Raw genomic sequence first — 27209 nt, 5'->3', positions numbered from 1 at the left:
GCTTTTTTTTTTTTTTATTTTAGTGTAAAATACTCACGGTCGGTTTCTTCACTTAAACAGTTATATACGGCATGCAGGCCCCGCATAGTCCTCGCTCTATAGCTGCTTTTTGCACCAAGCTTGCCATTGCTGGTATAGCCGCCGCAAGGAATAAAAACGAGTGCGCCAAAAAGAACATTTCACCTTTTGTTAAATCCACGTGCGAGGTGGTATATGACATGCCATTGTCCTGTCGGAAATTGTTGAAACTGCAAGATGTGTTAACAACCGACTCCTAAAGGTGACGCCTCCAGCATTTTAAAGAGCGCATTGTTTTGGCGAGCACGTGCATCTTGCGGTTGTGAGGTATTGTTTCGGGAAGCGACGATTCTTGGCAAAAACTGCAATGAGCAAGCCCGTTTGTTACTGGAAGTATTTTACAGAAGAAGAGGAAAGAGGACTGCGTCAGTGATTCTTTTCTTTCTTTGTGCACGATAGAAACCCGATTTCTAAGGCGTATGCGAAGTAGTCAAACCTGTCTTTTTCTTTTTCAATAATACATCTGCGCATGCTTGTATCACGTATATTCAAGGTGTCCCAACTATGATGCACATAGATTTTATGATATGCAAATGCCACGTAGCTGGACGGAACCAAGGTAATGTTGTTTGCCGTCGCTTGGAGATACTCAGATTATTGTTTTGCATTCCGCCTAAATACATATACTTAGTCTTAATTAATTAATAACCTTTTCGAATGTTATAATTAGACGAAAAGTGTCAATGAGAAAATTGTAGAGCAACTTGAAAAACTCCCGATACAGCTTTTCTGTTGCTCAAAACGTGCTACATAAAAGTGTTTTTCCTAGCGTGAAAGAAGCCCGCGAATAGACACAAAATTGCCGCGCGACTGGCCAGTCGAGAAATACCATCTTCTTATTTTTTTTTTTTTTGCAATGCATGCAAACATTCTCTACGTCACTGCATCTTGCCCTCTGTGGCGTCCAGAATCGATTCTCAGCACCACTCTTAAAATGCATGACGGGTGAACCTCGGTCCTGTGATTTATACAACAGTCGTAATGCCTCAAAACGCTGTAGTGAAAAAATGTAGTTACAACAAATATGACGACGTAACTGTTTCATAGTTGATACAACAGACAATTGGCTTTTTCACAAAATTGTGGGAGTGTGCCCACGTTCGGTCTATTAAATGGGAGGTGACATGAAACCGATGGTCGGCTAAACAAAATAGCGGGCATGCAACAGCGTGATTTCTCACCGCATATCACGCTTTCAATACTTTAATTTTAGTTAGTGGATTGCTGAAAAGCAGCGTACTACTGTGTCAATATGATACAAAGCTCGTGACGAAAGGCTTCAATAAAGTACTAGTAAACTTCGCCGACAATATTGCTATTCTTTTTTTCTTTTACTTTCTCCTTCCCACAAGCCAAAATAGCATCTGTGATGCCGAAAACAAATTTGGGCTAGGAAACGTTCAGCAAGGTGAGATTGTCCAAATACGCCTTACGACGGAGTAACTTAAGATTTTCGTAAGAGAAGCTAAAAGGAACACGGACTTTCTGGAATTGCTCTTTAGAACATAACAATGATAAGTATACGTAACACAGTGGCGCACCAGGCAACGATCATGAATATACTATTGATTGACTTTTTTTCTCATATTTCCCTTCTTGGTAGGCTATCTCTCAAATTACGTTAATTCTGTTAGGTAATTTATGCGAGGTTCGTCGGCTTTTTGTTTGCATGACATAGGCCAAGGAAACGGTGTAGCGACAGTTTTCCTCACATAATGGAGGTACGCATAATTTAAAAAAAAAACAGATTACCTACCTCTTTTAGCACGGATGCTGTTTCTACCTGAACTTGTTTCAGAAAAATAAGGGTTGTTTGGCCGAGGACCTGGAGCTGGGTGAGGATAATACACTGGTGCTCCCTGATTTTGCGTAGTACCACGTTTGGCACGAGACTTTCTCCCGCAACACCCGAAAAGTGGGGAAGCGAGAACAAACGGGGTGTTTAGGTCGAGCGTATTTGAAAGAACAGCGGCCACAACAGCGAAAATGACCAGAATCTGGGAACTGGAAACTTTGGCCATATTTAAGGATAACGCAAATCTGAAAAGTAGAGTTTGTGCTGGCCGGTTCTTATATCCCTATTCAAACAATGTACGTATATAGAGCATCGGTTTCTTTTCTTGTTTTTCTACGTTGTTCTTTCCATTCTTTTGTGCAATTTTGGTCAACTTTTTTTAAAGCGATCTGATCGTCTTGACTTTAGTGGCGGGACTATTGTCCTGGTCTTAAGCGATTCTACGTTGGCACGCTATTCTTTTCGAGACAGTTCAAAATCAATGGGTAACTCGGGACAATCGTTCTCTACAGTAGCGCGCGGGAATAACTAAATCATCCAGGACTCCATTTGCTCCGGTATGTCTACGTGTTCATATACCATATTTTCCACACCATACGAACTCCGAGAGAAATTAGATGCTTTAGCTTGTCTGCAACCAGCAAAAAGTAGCTAAAAAAATCGTGCTTGCAGCCAGTAAATGCCTGACCATTATTTTACTTTATATAGAAGACAATATTATAGACGTCATAAGCGTGCGTCTAAATTTATTTCCCTTTATTGCAAATAATGGTCGTTATAGTAAAACGTTCTTTTAGGCTTGAAGTGATTCGTCACTGCCGCGCTGCAGATCCGCTCACGTGGCCGTTAGCAGAATAAAACTGGCGCCAACACAAAGAGAGAGCAAGAGAAACGACAGAGTGCGATGTTTCCGTGGTTGTTAAACTGCACAATTTAATTGTCGAAGGCACTATGCACATTCACGCACCCTTTTCCACGGTGAGACATACGCGTATACAACGCAGGAGGCACTATAAGCCGCACATTCTTCACAACGCGTAAGTAAAAAAGAGTGTGGTAGTTGTGTTATTTGGAGCGTTTACTCTTTGGCATGACTTCGCGGAGAGCAGTGTCCAAAAAATTTACTCGCCATCCCAGCGAATGTCAAGAGCACCTGTTGAAAACCACCACTACAACTACTCGGGGGGTATGCAATGCTTTATTGCTCAAATCCTTCGCCGGCGCTTTATTCAGCCACAGGAGAATGCAGACGTGTGCACTTCCCCTGCAGTGGAATTCCACGGCAACACTATATCGGTGTCTGTCTTTCATGCATCGGCACTTGGCCGTTCGCCTTCCAGTCTTCTTAGGGCTAACATAGAAGACCCTGTGAATTTTCTTCTTGTTGGTATAACTTTGTGAGCGTTTTAATAACTCTCCTACATAGCAAAAAAGAAAATACGAATACTTAGTAATTGGGATTTAGCCATTAATTAACCAACACTAATAAATTTTCTTTCTGCGGATTACCGTAAATAATCCCCCACATTCTATCTACACAAAAAGTACACGCGAATACACGCAAAGCGCCTCGAGTGGCCATGGTTGCTCGTTCATGCTTGGAAAAGTACTTATATGTAACAGGTATTGAGCTACAGAAAGCTGTGTCTGGAGTTTTTCATGTTTCTCTACAACTTTCTCGTTGACACTTTTCATCTAACTATAATATTTGAGAATAATTAAATAAGACTAATTGTGTAATTAGGCGGAATGCAAAAATTAATCTGAGTTTCTGCAAGCGATGGCAAACAACATAACCTTGACTCTGTCCAGTTACGTGGCATTTGCATATATTTAAATCTTGATGCATGATAGTTGGGACACCCTGTATAGGCAACGCAATGAATAAACACGAACACAAAATTCAGCGTATCTCCCCGTGTTCTTATTTATTGTGTCCATGTTTTCAAGGGCGCTCCTATAACAAAGTCATCAATTGCTAAGTAGCTTATCAGCACGTCTTAACTTCTAAATATAAACTCCGTCGATGATCTAGCTCTTCCAGGACACCATTAAAACAAACATATACCCTTTTCAAGTGCTCCTAGTCACACTAGTTCCCTCGCTGTAAATACTTGCAGCGCAACGTTGGAAGCAATGCGAACATTTAGCAACATATTTATCCTCTATGTAGAAGCTGCCCGTGTACCATTAGAAATGAAGATTAGTTTGGTGAATCCTCTTTAATGCGATTGTCCCTCGAATATCAGCATTTGCACAGAATGAAAATTTTATTCCACAAAACAACGGAGCGCGTCTGTACGAACACTATCATAACAAGCTTTAAGTCAATTTACAGAAATGAACAGGTGAAAAGTTAGGAATACCCTACAATAAACATCATATGGGGGCGACAGAGGCCTGGAAATGAGGAAGTGGGGTGCAGGGAGGCGGGTGTCTGCACCCCCCCCCCCCCCCCCCCCTGTCCGGAAACCTACGAAGGAGGCTCGAGCTTCCCTCGTAGTCGGTGTCTATGAATGTGAGGGTATGCGAGCATAAGTTAACTGCTCGAAAATTAGCACTAAATTTTCCGGTAGTAATGAAAACGTACCGCCAATGACCAAGTGTTACGCCTTTCCCTAATCAGGTACTGAACCATCATTTCTCCTAAAGCGCCTTATTCCTTCATAAACATATCTTGGTAAACTACTTCCCGTGCCTTTGGCAGTTAGAAATAACAGCAGCTACTCGCATTTTCTGCTGATATTGGATTGGCGTTACTAATTCTCCGGAGAACAGCGCGGATACGATTCTAAACGGTGGCAGAACACGAACTATCAGAATTATCGTGTTTCACGACCCCAAACGCGCACGTTGTGGAGATCCCTTAACTTTGCTGTGTTAATACGAGGCAGCCACAGTGTCTGTGATTTTTTGAGAACCTTTGTTTATTATATTATTGCGATAGCAATTATATGGACACTCAAAAGCAGATTTCTGCCGTCGGCGTCGCCGTCGCCGTGAGGTTCCGTATGACGTCAATGGAGATGAAATCGTCGCCTCGCGCCGAACGCTGTATGTGCGAGTGAAAGGGCGCGAGGGACGCGCGCTTTCACGGGGAGTGAACGCACGGCGGAGAACAAACGCGCGTTCTGCGCCGTGCTCCCTTAAGGGCTGCAGAAGTAGGCGTCTCTTTCCTCCTCTACAATCACCATAGAGAGATTATGGGGTTTTACGTGCCAAAACCAGTTCTGATTATGAGGCACGCCGTAGTGGGGGACTCCGGAAATTTTGACCACCTGGGGTTCTTTAACGTGCACCTAAATCTAAGTACACGGGTGTTTTCGCATTTCGCCCCCATCGAAATGCGGCCGCCGTGGCCGGGATTCGATCCCGCGACTACAATCACCATATATGTAGAGCAAACGTGCCTTCTTCCGACGCACGAAAGGCCGTGGGGGGAGGGGGAGGGAAGGGAGGCGACGTTTAGCTGCGGCACCAAGTGCCTATTTACATCAGAGGCTCCGGCAACAGTCCCCAACGCCGCACGCATTTTGAGCGAACGCGGGCAAAACGCCGACGGCGTCGACAACAGTTCTGCGTGTTGCCGGTGCTGCTGCATGTCCAAGTTTATACAGCTGATAAAGCTGCTATCATTACTCCGTATAGCTCTCTTCAAATTTGCTATCGCAATTGATGCTTCACCTTTCAGGTGAAACTGCGACAACTTTTAATCACGCTGCCATGAGTTATTTTCGGCTACCTAAAGAAATCGATGCCTGGTTTCTTATAAAGGTCTATCTCGCCGAAACTCTTGGTTCTGTTTAGATAGCTGAACATCACAGAAATCGGCATGGTTATCGCGCCAAAAAAAGAAAAAGCGCCGCAATAAGCAGGCACCATTCCTGCGCGTAACCCACGGTGCTTGTGTCGGGTGTATAGAGAATGTACCCAGTCATGGCGGCTGCTTATACCGAAGGCGTGAGCTGTGATGACGAGTGAAACCCGTGAAAGATATGCATAGTCCTCTTTACACCCATTTCTTCTAGATATTTCATCTGGGCTAGGCTTTACTAAAGAAAAAAAAACGTAGCATGTTCCTTCAGATTTCGAAAGAAAAACATCGTAATAGACGTCCGGCGAGTCCTCCTTATCAACCACACGCTAGAAGTGTTTGCTATTAATTATCGATAGTTAGAAAGGTTGCCAACTTTCATCTTTCCGAAGAGGTGAAGCGGTAATAATTCGCGTGACATTTGTATTATAAGGCTTCTATACAAAAACAAGAAAAGGAATAACGACGCTATTCTCTGAACATAATAATGATTTTATTTCTCGGTTCGTGCATGCATACTGGGTTTGCTGTATAGGCACGCGCGCTTCCGTAAGTTAGTCGTGCAAGGAGATAGGTCGTTATGGGCAGCCAGTGGCGTTGTCAGAACTTTTCTTGGGGGATGGGGAAGGGAAGCTAGGGAGGAAAGGGGTAACTGGGCAGGCTCGATGCTTAAACGGACATTTCAAGGGGGGCACGGGCCCGGTGGGCCAATCACAGACTTCTACACCGCGTGGGATAACAACGTGTGTAAGCTTCAAGCATCGGCGCACGCGGATTAAGAAATCATCCGGCAAGTCTACGAGGTGGACTTCTTTGGATTCGGGGTCAAGGCGCTCCACTTTCTCCTTGACCACGCCGGTAAGCCTCATGTATTCGCGAAGGCTGCAGTCTCGAACCCTATTCATGGCTCGCTGGGCCATCGCCTGGGCCTCGGCTTCGGTGACACATGCGCCTTTCCGCACCAGTTCCAGCAGCCGTGGATGGTTGTGCAGGGACTCGATGACTCTGGCGCCCTTGAGGATGCCCTCGCCCAAGACGAACATGGCCGCCGCACTGACCCGACAGGCGTTCTTGCGCATGATCTCCTGCAGCTCCTGCGAGTGTTCAGCATTTGGAAGAGAAGCAGCAATGAATATTATGCGCGAATATCTCGCGTCAACATCGCAACTCGCAGCGAAGGCTCCCTCAACATTAATGGAGGCCGATCTCCAAGGCCAGGCAGTTGCCATGCTGCCTGTGCAGTAAAATTCCGTGGACGCCTTGGAAGCCATATTGTGCACAACATAGGCCCGTAGTCACAGGAATGTTACTACGCTCGAACTATTCTTCAGCCAGTTGTTTTGTTGGACATTCGCTAAGCAAAACGTCTGGCCCGTGCCAAACAGCCCTTGCTAACGAAAAGCTTTGTGCTTTCCGCTGCTATAGCTGTTCAAACATACCAGCCATGACGTCAGTGGTCGCTTCCTTCGTCTGCAGCGTGTCAACATGGCTTTCGAGATAGGCAAAAATATGCTGTCAAAGGAGCTGATTTGAAATTACTATTTCCTGGACCCAAGAGGGGAAAATGACAGACATGACAGATAGCTCACTATTTCACTGTTTGGTTCGGCAGAATATGCAATCCCTAATTCCAAAGGTAAAGAATCTCATTCGAAAGAGCGCAGCTGGAATGTTGATGTTCCTGGGATGTGCCATGTGGACACAATCTAAAAACATTTCGAAACTTGAAAAGCTGGCGCACTCTAGTGACTTAGCATGGCTTACATCCGCATAAGGGATGTACATGTGCAGACGCGTCCATGTTCAATCTGATCCAGCAAAGACATATTTTATGTAGCAACCAGACTACTTCCTTTTTATAGTTATGACGGAGGTAAATTTGCACATTCAAGCTAAGAGATGAATATTACCTTACATCGATCACGGCATATCGCTAACACGGCTACTGACGCGATATTTCCGAGTTTTCCTTCTTTTTTTTTTTTTTTTGTTCGTTTGCTTCAACTGAAGCCATGGTGATTTTAAACCGTGGAAGAGATACGGTCAGACCTACTGCACCCCTAATGATTTATTATCAGAGATTTTCTACAGTCAGTTGCAGTTTTGCTTCTGCGGTGTTGTGACTTCATGACACAGAAGGCGGTCAGGTGACGTTTCGTCATTGCGACGTTTCCGAGTGACATTGCGACGTCTCGACACTCGATCCGGCATCGCTAGGTCGTCCATTACGCTACTACTAATTGCGAGGGTCGATGTAGCAGCATAGCGGGAGTCAAAGCATCCCAATGTCGTGCTCCCACATGACCACATACTGAGCGATGATGTCACAACACACTATCCTTCTGGGAAACGAAAGCGTAATTGACAGTATAAAAGCAATTTTAAATTATTTACGGCAATCCGAGCCTTGTCACTAACTTTTCTAGGGTTTAAAGGTTCCGAACCTTCACATAATCTAATTTTAATAAATAGTTGTTTAAAATGTCATGTCAGTAGCCCGTGAAGAAGTAAGTTGTTGGCAAGTTGCTGTTCATTTGATTACGCAGCCCATCTGACTTAACGCGACGCTAGACAAATATTGGATTTGCTCAGTTGGAAAGTTGCACTTCTGGAATACGCCAAACGTCAGCGTTTCAACGAGCGCAGCATCGCTAAACAAGGAAAGAAGGAAATAATTAATACGGTCTTCAGAGAAGTTCCCTCGCAAGCTCGTCCCGACGGAATGCTTTGCAGCACAGAGGTTCCCACAAAACTCGCTAGAGGGAACCGCTGTTGCCCAGCTACCACGGAATGATGGGTACGCACCGATTAGTCAAATGTTCAGCTTCGTGGCTTCAGGCGTTCTTCTGAATCAATTATTGTGTTTCATGTTTCTAAATTTTTAGGCAATTAAAGTTTTCTAAACACAGCATAATCATTTCGAATTGTCGCATTTATCAGCATATATGTTTTTCGAAAATGATATGTTTTTCGAAAACGAAAAGTACGAATCATCATCATACCGACTGAACGAACGTGTTTGAAGCTTCCATAGACATTGTCGTTAGTGACAACCTCAGAATGCGGTCCAAGCTGCACCCACAAAAACGCAGTGCACCGGCTCTTCCCGTCTCAAAGAGAGCCGATCCAGCCGGAGGACCGCCCACTGCTTAAATGACTTTGCTCAGCTAATGTGAATGCTTCGCTAACCGGACAATAAAAGCTTGTTGTTTCAAGCTCAAACATTGCTTGACTGAGTGCCGATATGAAGCTCATGCCACAAATTTTCTCAAGACGTTCAGGTTTCATCCTAAAACGAGTGACTCAAGGACTAATCCGTACGGAGAGAACGACTGTTGTAAGCACGCTGAACCGCCTGATGTCACGAAAATAGGCGAGCCTAACTAGCTATCTATGCAAATTGAGCTCGAGTTGGTCAGCGTACATTTTCGGTTCTCATCGACCATAGCGACAGAGTTCCCTTTAGTAATTTTTGCAGGAAACTGCACTTTGCTGCTTCTCCCACTGTGCCGGTAGTCACACCAGCCATGCAGTGTCTACTGGAAATTCCATCATGAAAACATTCGGATTTATTTGCGTTGTTTAATTTATTTCCCCGCGAAATAAATACAGCCAGACTGGGTGCTCCTGTCGTGCATGAGCCCTTGCATTCGGGACACCGCAGATGTGGCGCGAGCGTCTGGAGTGTTTGAACATTTGCTACCCTAGTAAAGAAAATCGAAGAAGAATGGATCTTACCCTCATGGCGGCCACGTAGGAATCCATGTTTCGCGAGCTACTGTGATTCGGGATGCACGTGTCGACGTCTCTGCAATTTGGAGCCAGGCTGATCTCGATGAGGTTTCGATGCTTGTAAGCGCAGTCGCAGAGCACGTAAAGGTGTTTCGATTGTACCTTGACGCCAACCAAGCTTACTCTAGCGATGTTGGCGTTCTTAGACAGCGCCGACACCACCCAGTCGTACATGTCGATGCAGTAACCACAAAAGCTCTCTATCCCTGCGTGATCACAGGCGACGATTTCCACGTGCGTCAATGTGGACGACTTTGCTAGCCAATCCAACAGGGCGCCGAACGCGGGTTCACGCATCAACATGCAGCAGACCGATATTGATGTCAAGGTTCCGCGGTGAGAGAGCGCCTCGCAGCATTCCATTAAAGAATCCAGGTCCCGTTCTGCGCTGAACTCGATGCGGAGGTTGTTGAAGTTCACGGTTGGTAGTTCCGCGGATGCCAATATCTTGGGCGCGTTCTCAAAGGTCACGATAATGTTCATGAGGTGAACGCGGTCGCCGAGGCTTAACTCTTGGATAGTTCTGGACAGGACCACCAGATTGCTGCTGCCTTTGCTATTCGCGATCAGTGGCACCTCTTGGAGTACCAGCTTCTTTAATGCCTTGTTGTTGGCGACAGCTCGGAATAGAGTGCGACATTGCACTTCGTCCATGCCCGGCAAATAGATGCCCAGCTCGTGCAGTCCGGAGGTATTCCACAGAACGTTGAGCCACGGCTTCATCCACTGCGCCAAGGGATAACGTGGCACTCGGTTGCAATTCAGGAACTGGCCGCGGTAGGTTTGCGCTGGCCAAGGTAGCTGGAGGAGTCGCAGGGTTAGAGCAGCGAAGGACCACTTTGGCGAAGAGAGCGGTCACTTCAGTGCTGAAAAACACGCATCAAAAGAGAGGCTTTAGGTGTCTGTACAAAGGCAGTTATCAAGCCCACTGTTGGCTTATGCAGAAGAGAACATGAATTATACCGTTTACAGGTTAGCTGAGATTTAGACGGGGGCAGGATAGAGTATCTAAAAAACAAGCTCAAGATGACTTGAAACTATTCCAGCAACTATTCCGGCAACTATTCCAGATGAAGATTCCAACGACGTGGTCTTATTGGGCTGTGGGCATAGTGGGTATGGTGTGCGCGGGAGGCAAGGAGGACTTGATTTCTCAACAATCTGGCGATGAAGGTCGCTTGCATTCGCGCTTTAGAATCGCAAGGAAAGGGGGACACTACAGTGACTGAAGCTGCGAAATCAAAGTCCCAGTTCAATATTCTAACCGCAAAAACAGAACTACTGAACACACTAACTCGGGTAAGAGAGTTCGGATGAGGGCCTGGGTTGAGCCACTTGTTCGTTCGTTCCTTCGCTCGGGCCATACGCTTACATTGACAATCATCGTCGATGGATTCTACATGATTTTATTTCTTCCTCCCGGGATACCAAATTACTGCCCACCACGTGACCTCCGAGTCTCGGCTGCTCAGTTTGTTCTGTTCTCGGAAAGCGTTAATCGATGCCGTACTTGTTCAATTGCTTTGCACGTTTGCTTGTGACGTGCTCGTGCATTCCCCCCCCGGTTGTTCCTTGTAGCAAGTGCATTTATCCTATCCGTTTTACGCAACAGTGCGCAAGCTGCACGTTTCTGTGACTCGCGCTCGCTTTCCAGAATAGTGCGCGCTAAGTGCGGAGGTGGGTGGCACGAAGGCCGACTGTGAGTGCGCAGCGCGATTGTTAAATTTGGGGCACTAAATACAAATATTCAGTGAAGCTAAAGAGATCGTTTAATACTCGACAACGTATAAGTCGTCAATATTGTTACGAGGCATTGTGAATCCCCGTGACAATATTATCGAAAACAAAGGATCAGTAATCAAGAAATTGAGGGTAAATGTGTAGGACACGATTCGGGACTCCATCGGGACATCTTAGCACTAGGCCGATAACGTGGCAACTTCTCATCGTAGTTATCTCACTTGTACTGAACCACTGATATTAACAAGATAATTGCGTTGCATTATATCACTAGAGAAAGTGCTACCGGTTCGCATCTATTCGATTCTTCGGGGGAAAAAAACAGGAATCCTACAAGGTCTCGGAGCCGCGTCCGCGGCGGGTGCCCAAACCCCCTAAAAAGACGCCGGACTCGAATCTGATTGATTGATAATAAAGTTTACGTTCTTCTTCTTCTTGACGTTACCCTTGACAAAGACGCGGCGAGGGGTGGTCAAAGGTACTTTTCGCTCGACTCCGCGCCGTTCGCGCTATCATGTCTTAGTACAGTTTCTGTACTACTTAGCGTTGGGCTTGTGTTTCTGGCTCGCGAAGCCCGTAAGAAAGAGGCAACCACATGCACGCGATATTCAAGCGACGCGATCAATGGACCCTGTCAAACTGTAGCGTCCCACTGCGGAACAACTATATACATGGGGTAAGGCATCGTGAAAAAGAAAAAAAGAGGTAGCGACGAACTTCCGTTGTTGTGCGCATCGTACGCCCGTAAAATGAAATCTCTAACGTGCAGCGAGACCACCGGTTTAACCAGAGGGTGTTAGATTTACTTTAAATGTGCGGTCATCGCCAACAGGCCCAACACACTCAACGCCATCAGCGGTAAATTATGTGACGCCATCTGACATCTAGAAATCGAAACATTTTCGGGACTCCAAGGTCTCCGAGACGACGGCGCGCGTACGATCTCGGACGCCTTGTGCTCCGTGCGAGATGAAGCGAAGTAAAGGCTGATTTTACCATTTCTTGCTGTCACGGAGGGGAGCAAGTAGCAAGAGCGAATTCGGATCCAGGCGTGCGCACTGGTTGCTATTATGCAATCATGGGGCAACGGGCGGACCACCGTGCGGATTTCCGGGCGACAAGCAAAATTTCTGTCAGCAGCAGAATATTCCGCGTCTATGTGATGTCTGGGGATGCCCTCGACTGGGTCTTCGCTTAGTATGTGGCCGCACTTTTGCGTTGTGCTCAAAAAAATATAATAATAATATCCGTAGCGCCGGTTTTACTCAATGACGACAGTAAAGAGTGGTAATGGCGTATCCGACATCACCACTCTTAGCTCATGGGCGGGTGATTTGAATTGTACTAGAGGAATGCAGACTCTTCAGACGCGATTTTCAGACGCGATGAAGTGTTTTCTGAGCACGCAGCATGTGCTGCGCGTCTGGAATTGTATGTCAACAGTGCACGTTCACAAAATAGCTGTCATTAGTGCCCTCGTAGAAAATGTAAGTTGAAACACTCACGAAAATGAATCGCGAACTAGCCCATTCTGCCACCCTGCGAAGACCTACTTTAACAGGACCACGTGCGGGCCGACTTATATGGGTTTCAATTTTACCACGTGACGCTCCCTCCAGCTTTCATTCCTTCCGCCTTGCCAAATGTAGCCACCCTACCAAATCTCGAGCTAATGGAAGGCTGTTTCGGAATTGCTTCCATCATGTGTCACTATATGGCAAGCTAGTCCTAAGTCTCAGTTCTGTTTCCATCATTATGTATTATTTATCGCATAGTTTAGTGAGCGAAAAGTTGCTGTCATCAAACTTTCGCATGTGGCTCCGCTGCCTTGCCGCCAGCGCAGCCCCGAGTGCGATTTGCTTTGCCGCGGCCATTACGATGTATTATGACACCACGTAAATCGTGCCGGTGCGAGTCAGGGCTTTGTCATCTTCTATGTATGACCATATTTAGCCTTGTCCCGTTGAGTGTTATTTCCACTGCAAATGCGGTCAAGACACCGGCACGAAAACTTCAGAACAGTGCCGGATGAAGACAGATAATGGTATTTTGATGATTCATACAATGGTAATACCCGCCTGAGTTTCAGGCGTTCCGGATACTTGTCAGACGTAAGTTGGACAGCAAAATACCGTCAAAAGGTTGACTTTCTACTCAGCCTTTCGCATCAGGAACTCAATGACAGCAATCGCTAACTATTCCAATCAGCATACACGTTAAATCGATGCTCACTTTAAAACCCAACGAAATGCTGCCACACTATCCAGTCTTGAGTCATCATCATCATCAGCCTATATTTTATGTCCACTGCAGGATGAAGGCCTCTCTCTGTGATCTCCAATTTCCCCTGTCTTGCGCTAGCTGATTCCAACTTGCGCCTGCAAATTTCCTAACTTCATCACCCCACCTCTTGAGTAGCTGTCACTAAATAAGCCAATGAGCATTTAAAATGTGAAAGAATGCATATCTATATAAGTACGGTCATTGAAGAGTGGGTACAAGGTGACACATATAGGCGTATGTAGCAAAACGTTCAAACATTAAAAAAGAAATCAGGACAGCAGCAGAATAAAGATGTATCAACTTAAATCAAAATTCGAAGCGAAGAAAACTTTATTAAGATATTTTAACGGTAATTGTAATTTTGTGATAATATTGAAATAATAATGTGGAATACATAAATAGCTTCTGAATTTTACTTAGTGTTGTACGCAACTTCCTTTCTGTATGTGGTAGTAAAGCATGTTGTAGAATTCGAACAAAGTGCATACAGAGACTTCAGGAATCTCAGACTTACCTGTCTGATAAAGATAGATTTATTTAGTTTTAAAAAAACTGACTTTATGAAATCTTGTAGTCGCAGCTGTTTGGCCAAATTTATGATAATACTCCTTCTATTTTCGAGGCGGTTTAACAGTTTACTATGTGAATATATTTGTTCACCATAATTCTGGCGCCATTATGTTGATTTTGTTGCTTTAGCGGTGTACCAATGCGAGGTGGCATTGTGGCCAGTGTGAGAAGTTTTGGAAACTTTCGTCACAAAATAGTCACTTTTTTTACCTTTCAGTTGGACAACACCAGCCTTTGAGATGCACTTCAAATTGCAAGTTTTTACACAATTCCTTAAATTCAGTTTTTGTGTAAATCAGTAATTCGGGCCGCAGGTGAGAAAATGATCGCTGTGTTACATACTTGTTGTTTTTCAGCTTCGATGAGTCGCTGCATGCACAGACGCCACTGCTCTCGGGGTCTGTGTGCAGCGCAAAGCCTTGCACCACGTGGTCCACATCCGCCGTTGATGCGCGACGACTAAGTGACAAGCCCACTCGACTACCAAGTACGCATTGCATCACGGTATTGTCATTGTGTATGTTCAACGACGACACGGTCAACGTAACAAAATAGACAGACGGTACTACCGGACAAGGGAAACCCAATTTCGAGCCCTGAACTACGGTCGCACTAATATAGAGCAATAAAATAACCGTATGTCAAGGCTATACTAATACATAACCCGCTTGAGCATTTACGTTGATCCATGGGGGGCAGGTACAGAATATGCTAAGAGTAGGGTAAGCAGAGCCGAGTCGTTACTTACAAGATTCCGTGTCCGATGGACAAGTCCAGAGTCAACTCTTCCAATGTGGTCGTTTTGCAGAGCGCTGCAACCAGTGTCCTCCAGAGAACTTGATTATCGCAAACAGAGCCGTCACTCAGCGTCAGCTTCTTCGGGGTGGCGGAATTCTTAGTCAGGTATTGGGCAAATAGTTGCCCGGGTTCGCCGGGAGGGCCTGTTCTGTAAACGCAGCCTCCGACAGCCAGATCGACTACGGTGCTGTTTTCTATGAGAGCCCAGACGAACTGATGCGCATATTGCGGACTCATTTCCACATTCCTCACATCAAGCGTCGTGAGATGTCTCAGGGTTTGTGCCAGTAGCGTGTGTGTCACAGAAGCGTCACATTCAACCGTCGAGTAGAGCGGAGCGCTCTCGGTTTTCAAGACGAGCTCTTCGAGTGATTGAAGAGATTCGACGAGCGTGAAAACGTCGGCCTGATTGCCATCCTTGCAAGAATTGTGATTCAGTAAGTTGACAGTCAGGCTCTTCAAGGTGGGACTCTTCCTGAGGGCATCCCGAACCTGACTCCTGCAGCAGGCGGTGGAGTATACTTCGACGGTGGTGAAACATTGGTGACACGTGAGCAGGTCATTGGCGAGCTTGAGCGCCGCGCTTTTCGCCGAGTCGTCCTGTTGAGCCCAGAGTGGGTAGGCGCAAGCGGAAATCTGAGCCAGGCGGGTGCCACCTGCGTGTCGGATGTCCTCGCACAGTTCTATCCCGGCGCCAAGGAGCACTTTGTTGATGGCTTCTTGTTGCTGGAGTAAGTCGCATGTGACATCGCTGGACTTGGTGCACGGGACACACAGGTAGCTAGGTTCCATTTTTTTTTTTTTTGCTTCGTCGCGGCGCGTGCCGATTCTTCGTTCACGTAGGCCTTGTAGTTGGAAGCTCAACACGCTGGTCGTGATGGCCGCGCTTCCAGTCTGAGAACGTACTTGAATGGGTAACTCTTGAATGGGTAACAACTGCGCCGGATAGAGAGAAAAAAAAGAAGACAGGCAATTAAGAGAGGACTCTATAAGCGTGCATCGTTTCAATTACGAGTGACTTAAAGGAGTCCTGACCTAGTCCGCGAATAGTATAGGCTGCTGTGAACATCTGAGACAAATTGTGCAGTCGTACGCGACACGTGGAGCTCGAAAGCCGAGCGCGAAGTCACATTTACAGCAAAGCTGTCTATGGCTAGTATCCCGTGAATTTTTCGCGTCTGTCGACAGAAAACATCCATCATCAACGGCTCATACCCCAGTAAGCAAGCAAAAAATGCAATGGCTCATAGCCCCATAAGGCAGAGGCTACACGCACTCAGCAGAATGAAAAGTGCTTACATTCTTTGGAATCACGCATACAACACACAGAACAGCATGTCGAAAACTATCGCCATCAATGGCTCATACTCCGGTAAGCAATTCTTATAACCCCGTAAGGCAGAGGCTACAAGCATTCAGCAAAGTGAAGCAAATGGTGCATACATTCTTTGGAATCGCGCATACAACATACAGAACAGCGCACGTTTCAATAAAGAACAAGCTTTGAACATGCATCCGAAGTACATAGTGGATGATGAGGCGCTCGTGATAGCAATGCGAAACACGTAGTGCTCCTCGCATACGTTTCCCGGTAAATATTAATGTTGCGCAAGCTGCCGCGGCAACGCCATCTTGCGACGTGGAAGGTGATGTCCCTAGCCTTTCGTATATAATATAAGCAACCTAGCAACTGATTTCGATGTTGTTGCGGCACTGCTATGGGTGGTAGCGTGCTGTCAAAATTACTATTACTCCCATTCCTACCACTACTCTAGAATAGCGCCACTACCATTACTCTAAAGGCATAAAGCAATGCATCAGCAGTTGTAATGGTGATTTTTAACAGCGTCACTGGACACCCACTTTCGCGGGTCCGGGATGGCGAGTCAATTGTTTATTTAGCATGTTTCCACGATGCCCTGTCCCGACAAGTCTCGCTAGATTCCGTAACGCCACGTTGTGTCGTACGCCTTCTCCATATCGATAAATACAGATACGAACTGCTTATCTATACAAACGCATCACGGATATTTCCCCCAATGCGCACAAGATAATCAGTTGTAGACTGTCCTTCTCCAAAGCCACACTGATAGGTATCAGGCGTTTTGTACTGTTCAAGAAAGTGCAAAAGTCAGCGACCGGTCTTTTTTTTTTTTTTGTAATTTGCCGAGGTTTAACATCCACTTTCAAAGGGGCAGGATGGCGAGCTTTTTTTTTTTTTTTTCTCAAGCATTCTCTTTTCAAACACAATGGGCGCTCTTTGTTTCACTCGTTTGAAGCCTTATTGGGCAATTCATCACCAAATGACACCAATACGACTATGGTAAACTTCCGACAGGTGGTGTTGACGAATATTTTCGAAAATATACTCGGAGATAAACTAGCTGAAGCACTCTAAAAAATGGCTATCATTCAGCGATTTGCTCTCCATGGCCGCGCCACTTTGGCTATCCATGGCGAGGCGAAGTACAGTATGCGGAATATTGAAGCTGCGCAGACAATTCATGCGTTTATATCCGTATGCGCGGCTTTTAAAAAACCTTAAGAAAAATACGCAAGAATATACGTGACGGTCTTTTACCGTTAATCTACCTTTATCGAGGGTACCAAATGCACTTGGGCCAATGCCTCTACCCGAGACGCATTCTGGGCTTGCGTGAAGAGTCATTAAAAGAAACAATGCACGGCGCTTGAACTTCGCTTCACAATAAACCAACAGCATGCAACATGTACATTTTAGCAGAACTAAGGGGCGAAATGCAATGCGCGTAGCTCGCATTCTGTGACAAGCCACGAATAAAGCCCGTCAGTTACGCGATCTTTGCTGTCGTGTTGCAGGCTACTTACAGCGCGGTACATGCCGCGCTCTTCTACAATCCATGCATAAGAACTTAACATTTTTTGGTATGACATGAAACTATTTCTTATGCGCAATTTTTTTTCTTCAAGCCAGTCGCTGCCAGTGTTCCAGAATTTCCGACACTTAACTCTACGGAACTGTCGAGCTTCTGGGGATGCGAGTACTAATTAATGAATGAAAATATGGTTCGGAGATTTGCTGGTGCGATTAAGCGCTCGCGACTGGTCGGCGATTTGCAAACATAAAAAAAAATATTCTCCGACATTATCCGCGAAGTAGTTATTATGAGCTGAAAGTCCTTTTTTTTTTCTTATTGGTGAGCATAACTTTATGCCATAAATGCAGCTCCCAAGATTGTAATGAGCATAAAATTTAACTTGCGCTAAATATGCGCGTAATGCATTGCGCCCACTGAACTAACACCTTGCATGAAAGCTCACTGCACTGGTTAAAAGAGCCGAAGCTCACCTAACTTGCAAACACACGTGCGGCGTGACAGCTTGATCAACACGTGACCCGCGAATGGCGGGAGACGTTGTGTTCACAACTCGCCCGTCACTAGGGCGGGGCTTCTGCGCTGCCACCTTCAGTGACGTCACACGTTACGTGCGTGGCAGCTTCTTTCTTTTTTTTTTTTTTTTTTTGCTACTGTTGCGACGAGTGTTTGCCGAGCGCGTAGCCGCCCGCTGGCTCGTCGGCTTTCATCCACGTGCGATCTGTTTCTTTATCAGCTTAGTGCAAATGGCATTGGCGTGTCTACAATGATACGCTTGCAAGACTTACAACATGACGATGACATTTGGTCTGATGGTTAAAATCTGACGACGAGCTGGATCACTGGGCGCTGCCAATGTGCAATTCGCAGGTTCGTTCGTCACGAAGAAATTCGGGCGAGTGCACTAACCGGTGAAGGTGATTCATATCGCTGTCAAAGCGTCACTTTCGATCGCGGACTACCTCGATCCAGATGGATCTAAATTCGGACCGAGCACTGCTCCACGGTCATTTTCAATCGCAATTGACTTTGTCCGTCCTTATACCAAATATGATCTAAACGTTAGATTCGGATTGACCTCTATCGCATATGAAAGTAGAGAAGCCTGAAGGCCGTGATCGAAAGCTGACGTTTAAAGGTTGAACGTTCGCACTAGTTGCGCGTGACTTGCTATGCCTGATGGGCGCAGCAAGTCGCGCACAATTCGGGCACAGGTACGGTTAATGATACCGCGTTTTACGTGCCAAAACCTGTTGTGATCATGAGGCACGCCGTATTGGAAGGCTCCTGATTAATTTTGACCACCTGGGGTTCTTTAACGTGCACTACAACGCAAGCACACGAGCGTTTACGCATTTTGCCTCCATTGAAATGCGGCCGCCGCGGCCGGGATTCGAGCCCGTGACCTCGTGCTCAGCAGCGCAACGCCTTAGCTAACTAAGCCACCGAAGTGGGTGGGATAAATTTATGTTTGAGAAACGATACTGTACGTTTCCGCTATTTCTGAAAAATAGACACAATGGAAGTTTTTTAAGCGGGCAACTGACGGACGGTGTGCAGACTAAAAACCGCATTAAAGCGCCGTAGCGTCTAGGCGACATCGTAGCACCGTAGAGCATAGGGGTCGCACTTCAATTCAACACTTATGCGCCCGACGTGGTAGCTTGCATTGTTCGAAGTTGCGAGTTGGATCGATTGCAGCTGTCATCATAGTCTGCCACCGCGGCTTGCCTCATAAACCGATTGTGCTTTTGGCACGTACAGTCCCATAAGCATCGCTGTGTGTTTTGTCAATTACGCAGACAAACAGCAGTGGTGTACCGAAGGTAACCTCGACAATCGACTAACCACTCTCGTATTGCACTAAATGCTGCAGAAATCAAACATTCGCCGTCAACAGCACCGCTGGTTATCGTCAATCAAAACAAACTACACAGAAAGCTCCGCTTACGTCGATTCCCCACAGTGGATGGGATGGGCAAAATTTTTAAAAATCTGAGTGCTCTCCTGAGGGGACCGTTTGCCGCTTACACGTGGCCTCGTGTAGCCGTGTATGTAAAACCTTCACCCCTAGTCCAGCAGCGGCCAATGTTACGGGGTTATGAAATGCCCATCGAGCTTTAATACCCACAACTGGGCATTCCGTCTCGTGGGACACAAGCCGCCAGCGGGCCACCAGCAGTGCTCGTCACAGCGAGAGGGAATTTGGCCTGCCAGTATTCGGTTGTATTCATATTACCACTGCACGCAGCAACAAAACGACATTGGCGCACCAAGACTCGCCCTGCTCGCGAAAGGTAAGACGTGGGAGGAGGGGGGAGGGGGGGGGGCACTTTTCGGGACCAAAGCAGACCCCTGTCAACACAACTATGCTCAAGTGGCAGTGAACATCTACTCCTAGGGGTACGCGACAGTTGAAACCGCACCTAGTCGCTGAGGTCAACCAACGACCCGCACGTTCCCTACGAGTATAGTATTGTACAAACATGCGGAAGTCGCGTGGGCGCTGCTTGGTCTCCGCTAACCGACATATAGAATGGCAATGCAAGCTATAAAATTAGAACTTATCGTAGTGTATGGAGAAAAATGATGCACTGGGGGAACTACAGAATGGGTTCAGGCCATGCAGGCACTTAGAGAATATGTTTGTACTAGCTCAGCGCATCGAGATTTCAGTAACTCAGAATATACCATTACCGATAGCATTTCTAGATATTAAAGGAGCCTATGACAACGTAGACGTGGAATTGTTATGGGATATTCTTAAGCACGAAGGCATACATGACAATTATACATGACAATTTCGTGGAGCTGCTGAGGGATGTAGAAAGAGACGACCGAGTACAAGTGGTATGGGAAGGTCGAAAAGGTAATGAAGTGGTGGGAATTCAGCAAGGACTGAAGCAAGTATGTCCTCTGTCTTCATTTCAATTCAGGGTTTATGTTAAGGACGTAGAAAGACGACTGCAAAACAGCCAATTAGTGTTTGATTTATCCCACGTGCGTAATGGACAAATGGTGCAACAAAAGGTCCCTAGAGTGGTGTATCCGCACGACAAAGTGCTACCAACGGACAATACAGGAGACAAATAAGGACAATGACATAGCGGAACAAATATTCGGAACTAGATGAGGCATGTGTATGCTGCAGCAAAAATCCGGAGACCGCTCAGCACATCCTAACGGAATTCGAAGTGAGATTCACCCAGTGAGAACCGTAGGTCACGTACACCGTCCAGAGGAGCTTGGGTTTAAAGTGGGCGGAAGCGTCAGCAGGCGAGAAGCAAGGGACGTTTCTAGTATTGGTGATACGACCGGATCTCTTACAGTCATAGGCAGCGGTACAAGGTAGATTTTGAAGATTGAATGAAAAAAAAAAGATTAAGGACATGTATACAAAAATGCTAGATAAAAAACATGTACAGTGTAGCTGATTACATCAAGTAGGCTAAGTGATCATTTGTCACCGCCCAGTTTCAAAGGGGATGCCATTAAATCAATCATCATCATAAATTAGGCGGTCTTACCGTAGTCCTTTGTAACCGGTGGCTGGTTCAAGTGTGGGTGCAAAAGGAACCGAATAATTTTTTTTCACCCCAAGCGGGCGAGAGTCATGCGCGCTGCAGCGGATTGAGCAAGTGTGAAGACGAGCAAATCTTTTGAAAACAGCTGGGACTCGATTGGCGATGCGGCTGATTTGGTTTCGTAGATATCTCGGTGGCTCTCGGCTTTGTCAGAGGATAAAGCAGGGACAGTTTTACTGAGCGCGTCATCGTCTGGCTCTAGCTAGTTTTTGACGTCGTCACAGATGGCATACAAGTATTCATATCGGTAGGAAAATTCATGGGATGCAGGGCGTTGCGGCAATCGTCACCTTTGGCCCAAAGCAAGGTTCGCTTCGCGGGTGTCGCCCGACCGCCCTCAGATTGATACCACAACGTCAGATACTGACACATGCACAATGAAGTGATATTGAGGTCAGCTCCTCGCTTTCCCCACATGAAACAACTGTAGTCTGGTTTCACATTTTTCATTCCAGACAAAAAATGTATATATGGTTCACTGCTCAATCACAAATGATAGTGATTATTCCGTTCTGTAAAGGAAGGGTTTTGCACGTCTAAAGGTGCAAAACACCCTCTTAAATCAGTTTGCCTAGCACAGGGCACGGGATTAATCATCTACATAACGCTGACTGCGGCGATGGCACTGCTAACATTGTAATTCGGTTTCCTAAGCAAACTACACATGGATCGATAATTAATTCGTGCTAAACATAACGTACGCATTGCGCGTTCTAGCTTTGTTGCAGCATTTCCGCAATATAGCAGATTAGTTAGCATCAATATGTGTAATCAATAATGCCAAAAAAAAACGCTAGCGAAATATTGTTCTCGTGGAGCCGCGAAACCTTGCATGGATGCGTAGTTCGGGAAACAATCAGAACAAGAATAAGTGTAGCTTCTGAGGTAAAGCATGCAATGCGATTGGTTTTTTTCCTCTCTTGCTTTTTTTTTTTGCCTTGTAACAACGGTTATTTTTAATTCCAATCACAATAAAATGCAGCGTTTCTGATATATCATGCGACATAAGAAAGACAATACAGAATAAATTTCAGCACTCACCTAGTAGAATGTCGGACGCCACGGGTTACGATCAGGTCCACCTCCAGTGACGATCTCCAGTGGCCCACCACGGACGCAATTGCACGACGACTGACATGCCAGTGGCAGAGGCAGTCAGGTTGAGGTCATGGCATAGCCACGTCGGCTGCACGCACAGACGGGTTCCCACTACCCCTCTTTCAGCAGTGGAAGGAGAGGAGGCTATCTAAAGACCTCCTATCAGGAAATTTATCGTGGGTCGCCTCCATGGTCTTGTCAATTGCTGACGTATTAGTCACGTGCGATGACTCACCGTGCACGAAAACAGTCAGCTGCACGTGGAGTAAGCCAACAATGGCGCTCACGCCGCAACACGGCCCTCCCCAGGAATGTTTCTCAAAAAACATGTAGATCGCGTCAACAGCCGGGAAACCTGGAGACGGGGTCACTACCTTACTGGCGCTGAACAAAGAGCTTTGGAAGCGCGAAGACAGTGGCAGTATTTGCAACCCCCATCATTCCAACAAATGACCACACCACAGAGCCTGCCTCGGCTTATCACCAGCCACAGAGCCTGGCCACGGACTGGAGGAGGTCACGCTTTGTTACGTGGTCCCCCGATTGAAAGAGAAGTTGTTCGGGATGAGGAAGGGAAAGGTTTCCACTGTCTTCTGCAGCCCTTGAGGGAGCGCCGTCTTCGGTGAGTTGACCTTGACGACACAGGCACCGTCTATTGATGAACCACAGAAGCAAACGGCACTACGACCAGCTGTGATCACTGGGTACACGAGGACATCAACCAGAAAAGCACTACTTGAACACGTACACGGGACACGACGGCTGATTGGGTTAGTTCGAATGTTGCACTTGTGGTTACGAAAATTCAGTGCCAACACAAGGGGGCAAGGAAGGAAATGCTCGTGTTGTGCCTTTGCTTCCTTGTGCATTTGTGTTTGCGCTGAATTTTCGTAACCATGTTACCCGGGAACGCGCTGCACAGTCTCAGCGGGAAAAAAAGCAAGGTCGATTCCTTCACGGTGAACGAAAAACACGCAGTCGGTTGGCGAAAAAATTGTAAATATCTACGCCAACTCCATAGCCTATCACTTCTGCTACCCGGACCAATACCCGAATATATATACCTGTAACCGTTGTAAGCAAAAAGCGCATCTGCTCCACTATATGTTGTTTTGCCCAGCGGAAAGATCACACGAATTGCGAAATAAGTAATACTGAGCAATGAAAGGCCGTATTGGCCAGCTCTGACCCTGACCGGCAGGCCATTGAAAGGTCATCGAGAGAGCTGAAGACGCCGCCCGGGCTTACGGGTTCGTGGCTACTTAACCACGGGGTCACCCGTCAATACGCTGTTTATTAAAAAAAAACATTAAAGACAGCTATTTTTGAAAGAGTCTTTACTCGCCCACTCTATGTTATTTACTCGCTCAATCGATATTATTCTGCCGGTACCCTGCTATCCAGCATTGATTGGAGCTCTGCGAAGCGTTACCAGGTGAACTAACGCATTTGTGTAAATTAATTAGTTGTATGCGTGACGCAAGCGTATGTGTCTGAGACAAACAGCAGTACGACGACGAGCGCGTACGTGGCTCAACTCAAATTGCATGATTTCTACTGCGGCTGCTCGACGCAAATTTAAGCATGCCGATTGTTTGTTTTTGCACTTATGAGATCCAACAGTGGCTACAGTTTCTCAACAGTGGCTAGAGTTTCTATGGCGTGACCGAAAAGAAATTCGATGGCTTTTGCCAAACAATACCTACTTTACTGCCCAGTTTGAGCTTAACGTTCAAGCATCTGCTGGAATGGTTCGAGGCCAACTTGTTCTTTCGCTTTTAATATATGTGAGAAGGCAAGAAGAACTTTTACCTTTTCATACGATGATGTGTTACAGAAATAATGACTCTTGCTCTTGCGTGCCTTAATGGTTCAACGTGTTTGCTTTGAATTACTCTCTACCATGAATTATAAATTGCGCTTAACGTAACAAAGGCCAGGAGGCAACTTGAATACAGTATATATTTTTCGCAGAAGAATGACACGCGATATATTTCAAGGCTCGGAAGATCAAGTTCTTGTTTTCTTGGGCACTGTAGGTTGTAAATCATATTACATTGTTTCAGTAGTAGCAGCACAATGTGTGCGGTCTACCACCATGGTGCCGCAATTTCTGTGGCGTTCTGCTGCTAAGCATGATGTAGAGAAATCAATTTTTCGAACGTCATGTCTGCCTTTCTGTAGGTCTGCAAAATGCACAAGCTTTTGAGTACAAATCTTTGGGAGCACTTCGAAGAACACCGTGTTGCAAACACGAGCCCGAAGTTTTCCACTACCTCGTGCATGGAAATGTTGTGTTTATTTAAGATGTCAAGCCACATCATTCGATCACGTAATGAAATAATGTACGGCATATACCTGATAAACTACTTAATTTCTTATGTTGCAGCGTTAGCATATAGAAATGAGATCATTACAGGGTATCATTTTATTGGCACTGAGTGCTTACTGACTGGCACTTTGTACAACTTACTTGAAGAAGGCACCATGCATATGCAGGACACGAAACATTGCCGCAAAAATAAACCCAAGAACTGCGTCACTGTATCTACCGCATTCTTTAGAACGGAGATGCCCAAAAAGAAGTCCGTGAATTTTTATTTCGCACTTCCATTTTGCGGAACCTAACTGCACAGCACAGTGCGCCGGTTATATACTATACGTAACGAGGGCGACCTTGAGACGGCGGGAGTGGAATCTGATTTCCGGTGCTTCTCCTGCGATTTCGAGGCGGCTTGGGAGGTGTGTTAATTACCTATGGTACCTGCAATATGAACAGGTTTAGTGATTGAGTCATCTTTCAACCTACCACGAAATTTAAAATGTATCACAGTGCAGCCAAATAAAATATTTAGTACAGCTGTTAAAGGTAGTCAAGAAGAACGTTGACACCGGTGACTGAAACATGCTAAGGACCGTCTCTGCTTCCAAAACTGAACGATGTCATTTATATTGGTGGAGTGTCGTTTTTAGTCCAACAAAGGTTAGCAAAGGCGACGGAACACAAATACCCTTGAGGGCCACTGTCAATATGAGATTACGTATACATGTCGAATTTTAACAACAAACGGTCGTAGTCGCGGAGCGCTCATGACGTTCTCTTGTGCATTTGAGTTGCGCTCTTCCTTAACTCATTGGCGAAGTGATATTTTTTGGTATTCTCACTTTTTCACCCTCTAGAATCCCATTCCGGGCTTGTTTTTTGAGCGACTTGTCCTTCCACTTCTGTGGAACTCATACAGCCGTTTGGACGGCGCAGCAACCGAATTCTACAGCAGCAAGATGGCTTATTCACTCCTCTAGTCTTTCGACTTATTGGCGGCTATTTTTGGAGTCAACCCACATCCAAATTGCTACCTCTCCACACCACACTCTGAACCCCATACGATTAGAAAAGCCTTCACACAGTCCTTTACAACTGACGCAGAACATCCTAATCAGAACAGCCATCCCGGCATCCTGCAGAGCGTTGAAGGACAATGCTCTATCACGAGTAGAAAACAAGATTTAGCCAAACATTCATCTGCGGCCGCATTGCTTGCTGACAGCAGACCAATGCGGCTGCAGACCAATGAACGAGCAACACGTGGTTGCTGGGAATTTGTCGTATTGTATGCTTCGCCATTGCGGAGTCAGTATCAGCCGCTGTGATCCCGTTTGGACGCAAGTAAAGCGCCGGTTCTCGCGAAGGGCGCATTGCCATCGGCTAGGGACGAAAGGAGCAAAGCGTGTGCTGCTGCGCAGTACCTAGGCGCAGTCCCCGGATTTCTCTCTCACAACTCACGCATGCGCAAAAGGCGTAGGGGGAAGGCGGTGCAGCTCTCGCGTGTCTGCGTCCTTGACAAAACGGAAATACGGGTACGCCTACGGTGCGAAGCTGCTAACGCTTCAAAATATTATTTGTAACGATTGTTGAAAAAAAAAATGAGCTACCAAGGTGACAGGTTCGTAGCCTATCACAGAGGAAAATCTTTGTACCGACACTGGCAGTGGATCATGTCGACATTTCAAACACAATGAAGTTGAGCACCCCAACCTTAACGTTTCTTTGAAAACATAATTCTACTACAATTTCTGATTGCATTTGAAAATATGATATATATTGAAACAAAATTTAACAGATGTTTCATCTTTGTTGTATATTTTAGAGTGTGCCTCCAGTGTACAACTGTGGCTAAGTAGTGGCTCTCTAAGTGTGCCTTGTTTACACATGATGGGCAGAAACTGGGAGCTCTCGGCTACTCGCCATCTAAAATGCAGGTTAAAAAAAGAAAAAAGAATGTACACTGTAAGAAATAGCTGCGATTTTACAGAACATTTACAGAAAATTTCTGTACCGCAAAAGAAATTTTTGTGAATGCTCTGTTAAAACCTGTTAAAAGAAAAAAACTGAGATTTTCTATTATTCTAGATCTCCAGCCTATAAATCAAGTCAAAATAAAATATAAGCGTACTAGATTATTCTAAATAAAATATAAATGCATAAATAACTATAAAATACCATTTTGCACTTTTTTTTCCTTCCATACACGGCGTTCTTTTTCTTTCTCTCTCTCTCTTAGGTCATGCATAACTCGCTGTCTGCTGTACTGCTTTGATGTCCCACGTGATATTCAAGATGGCTGCCCTTCGAGTCAACGCATGCCTTCACTACTCCGTTTCTTCTTTCGCTAATCTTGCAAGGTGAGTGGTTTTCAAGTATATTACAAAGAGTGCACGGCGTATTCTTTTACCCGATACTTTCCGCTAATTCATGACATATAGAACAAGGCTGCAATGCCCGCAAGGAAAATTCAGGCGGA

General features: G+C 45.9%; 1 protein-coding gene and 2 long non-coding RNA genes across 4 annotated transcripts in view; 1 reads left to right on the top strand and 2 right to left on the bottom strand.

Moving 5' to 3' along the window:
• The window catches only part of LOC125945509 (uncharacterized), a 15541-nt gene extending 13343 nt beyond the window's left edge, over nucleotides 1-2198 (bottom strand). Inside the window, exon 1 of the long non-coding RNA XR_007466950.1 lies at nucleotides 1835-2198. This is a non-coding gene — a long non-coding RNA (uncharacterized LOC125945509). The remainder of the gene's footprint in view (nucleotides 1-1834) is intronic.
• LOC125945512 (uncharacterized) lies at nucleotides 348-27209 on the top strand. The gene is made up of 3 exons (XR_007466955.1): nucleotides 348-443; nucleotides 14429-14559; nucleotides 26970-27209. It is a non-coding gene; the product is annotated as an uncharacterized LOC125945512 (long non-coding RNA).
• On the bottom strand, nucleotides 6058-25747 carry LOC119452741 (uncharacterized). Of its 2 annotated transcripts, none has more exons than XM_049667330.1 (4): nucleotides 25075-25747; nucleotides 14821-15806; nucleotides 9426-10345; nucleotides 6058-6781 (listed from the first exon to the last, which is right to left on the bottom strand). In XM_049667330.1, the coding sequence occupies exons 3-4, from the start codon at nucleotides 10200-10202 to the stop codon at nucleotides 6266-6268; spliced, it is 1293 nt and encodes a 430-aa protein (XP_049523287.1). In that variant the 5' UTR covers nucleotides 10203-10345; nucleotides 14821-15806; nucleotides 25075-25747; the 3' UTR covers nucleotides 6058-6265. The 2 variants fall into 2 exon arrangements, with proteins under 2 accessions (XP_049523287.1, XP_037570622.1); XM_037714694.2 differs by lacking the exon at nucleotides 25075-25747 and adding an exon at nucleotides 22351-23543.

The sequence above is a fragment of the Dermacentor silvarum genome, chromosome 5 (genome assembly GCF_013339745.2).
Source record: "Dermacentor silvarum isolate Dsil-2018 chromosome 5, BIME_Dsil_1.4, whole genome shotgun sequence".
Lineage (NCBI taxonomy): Eukaryota > Metazoa > Arthropoda > Arachnida > Ixodida > Ixodidae > Dermacentor > Dermacentor silvarum.
The sequence above is the reverse complement of the archived record's forward strand: the minus strand, read 5'-3'. Positions and strand labels throughout refer to the sequence as shown.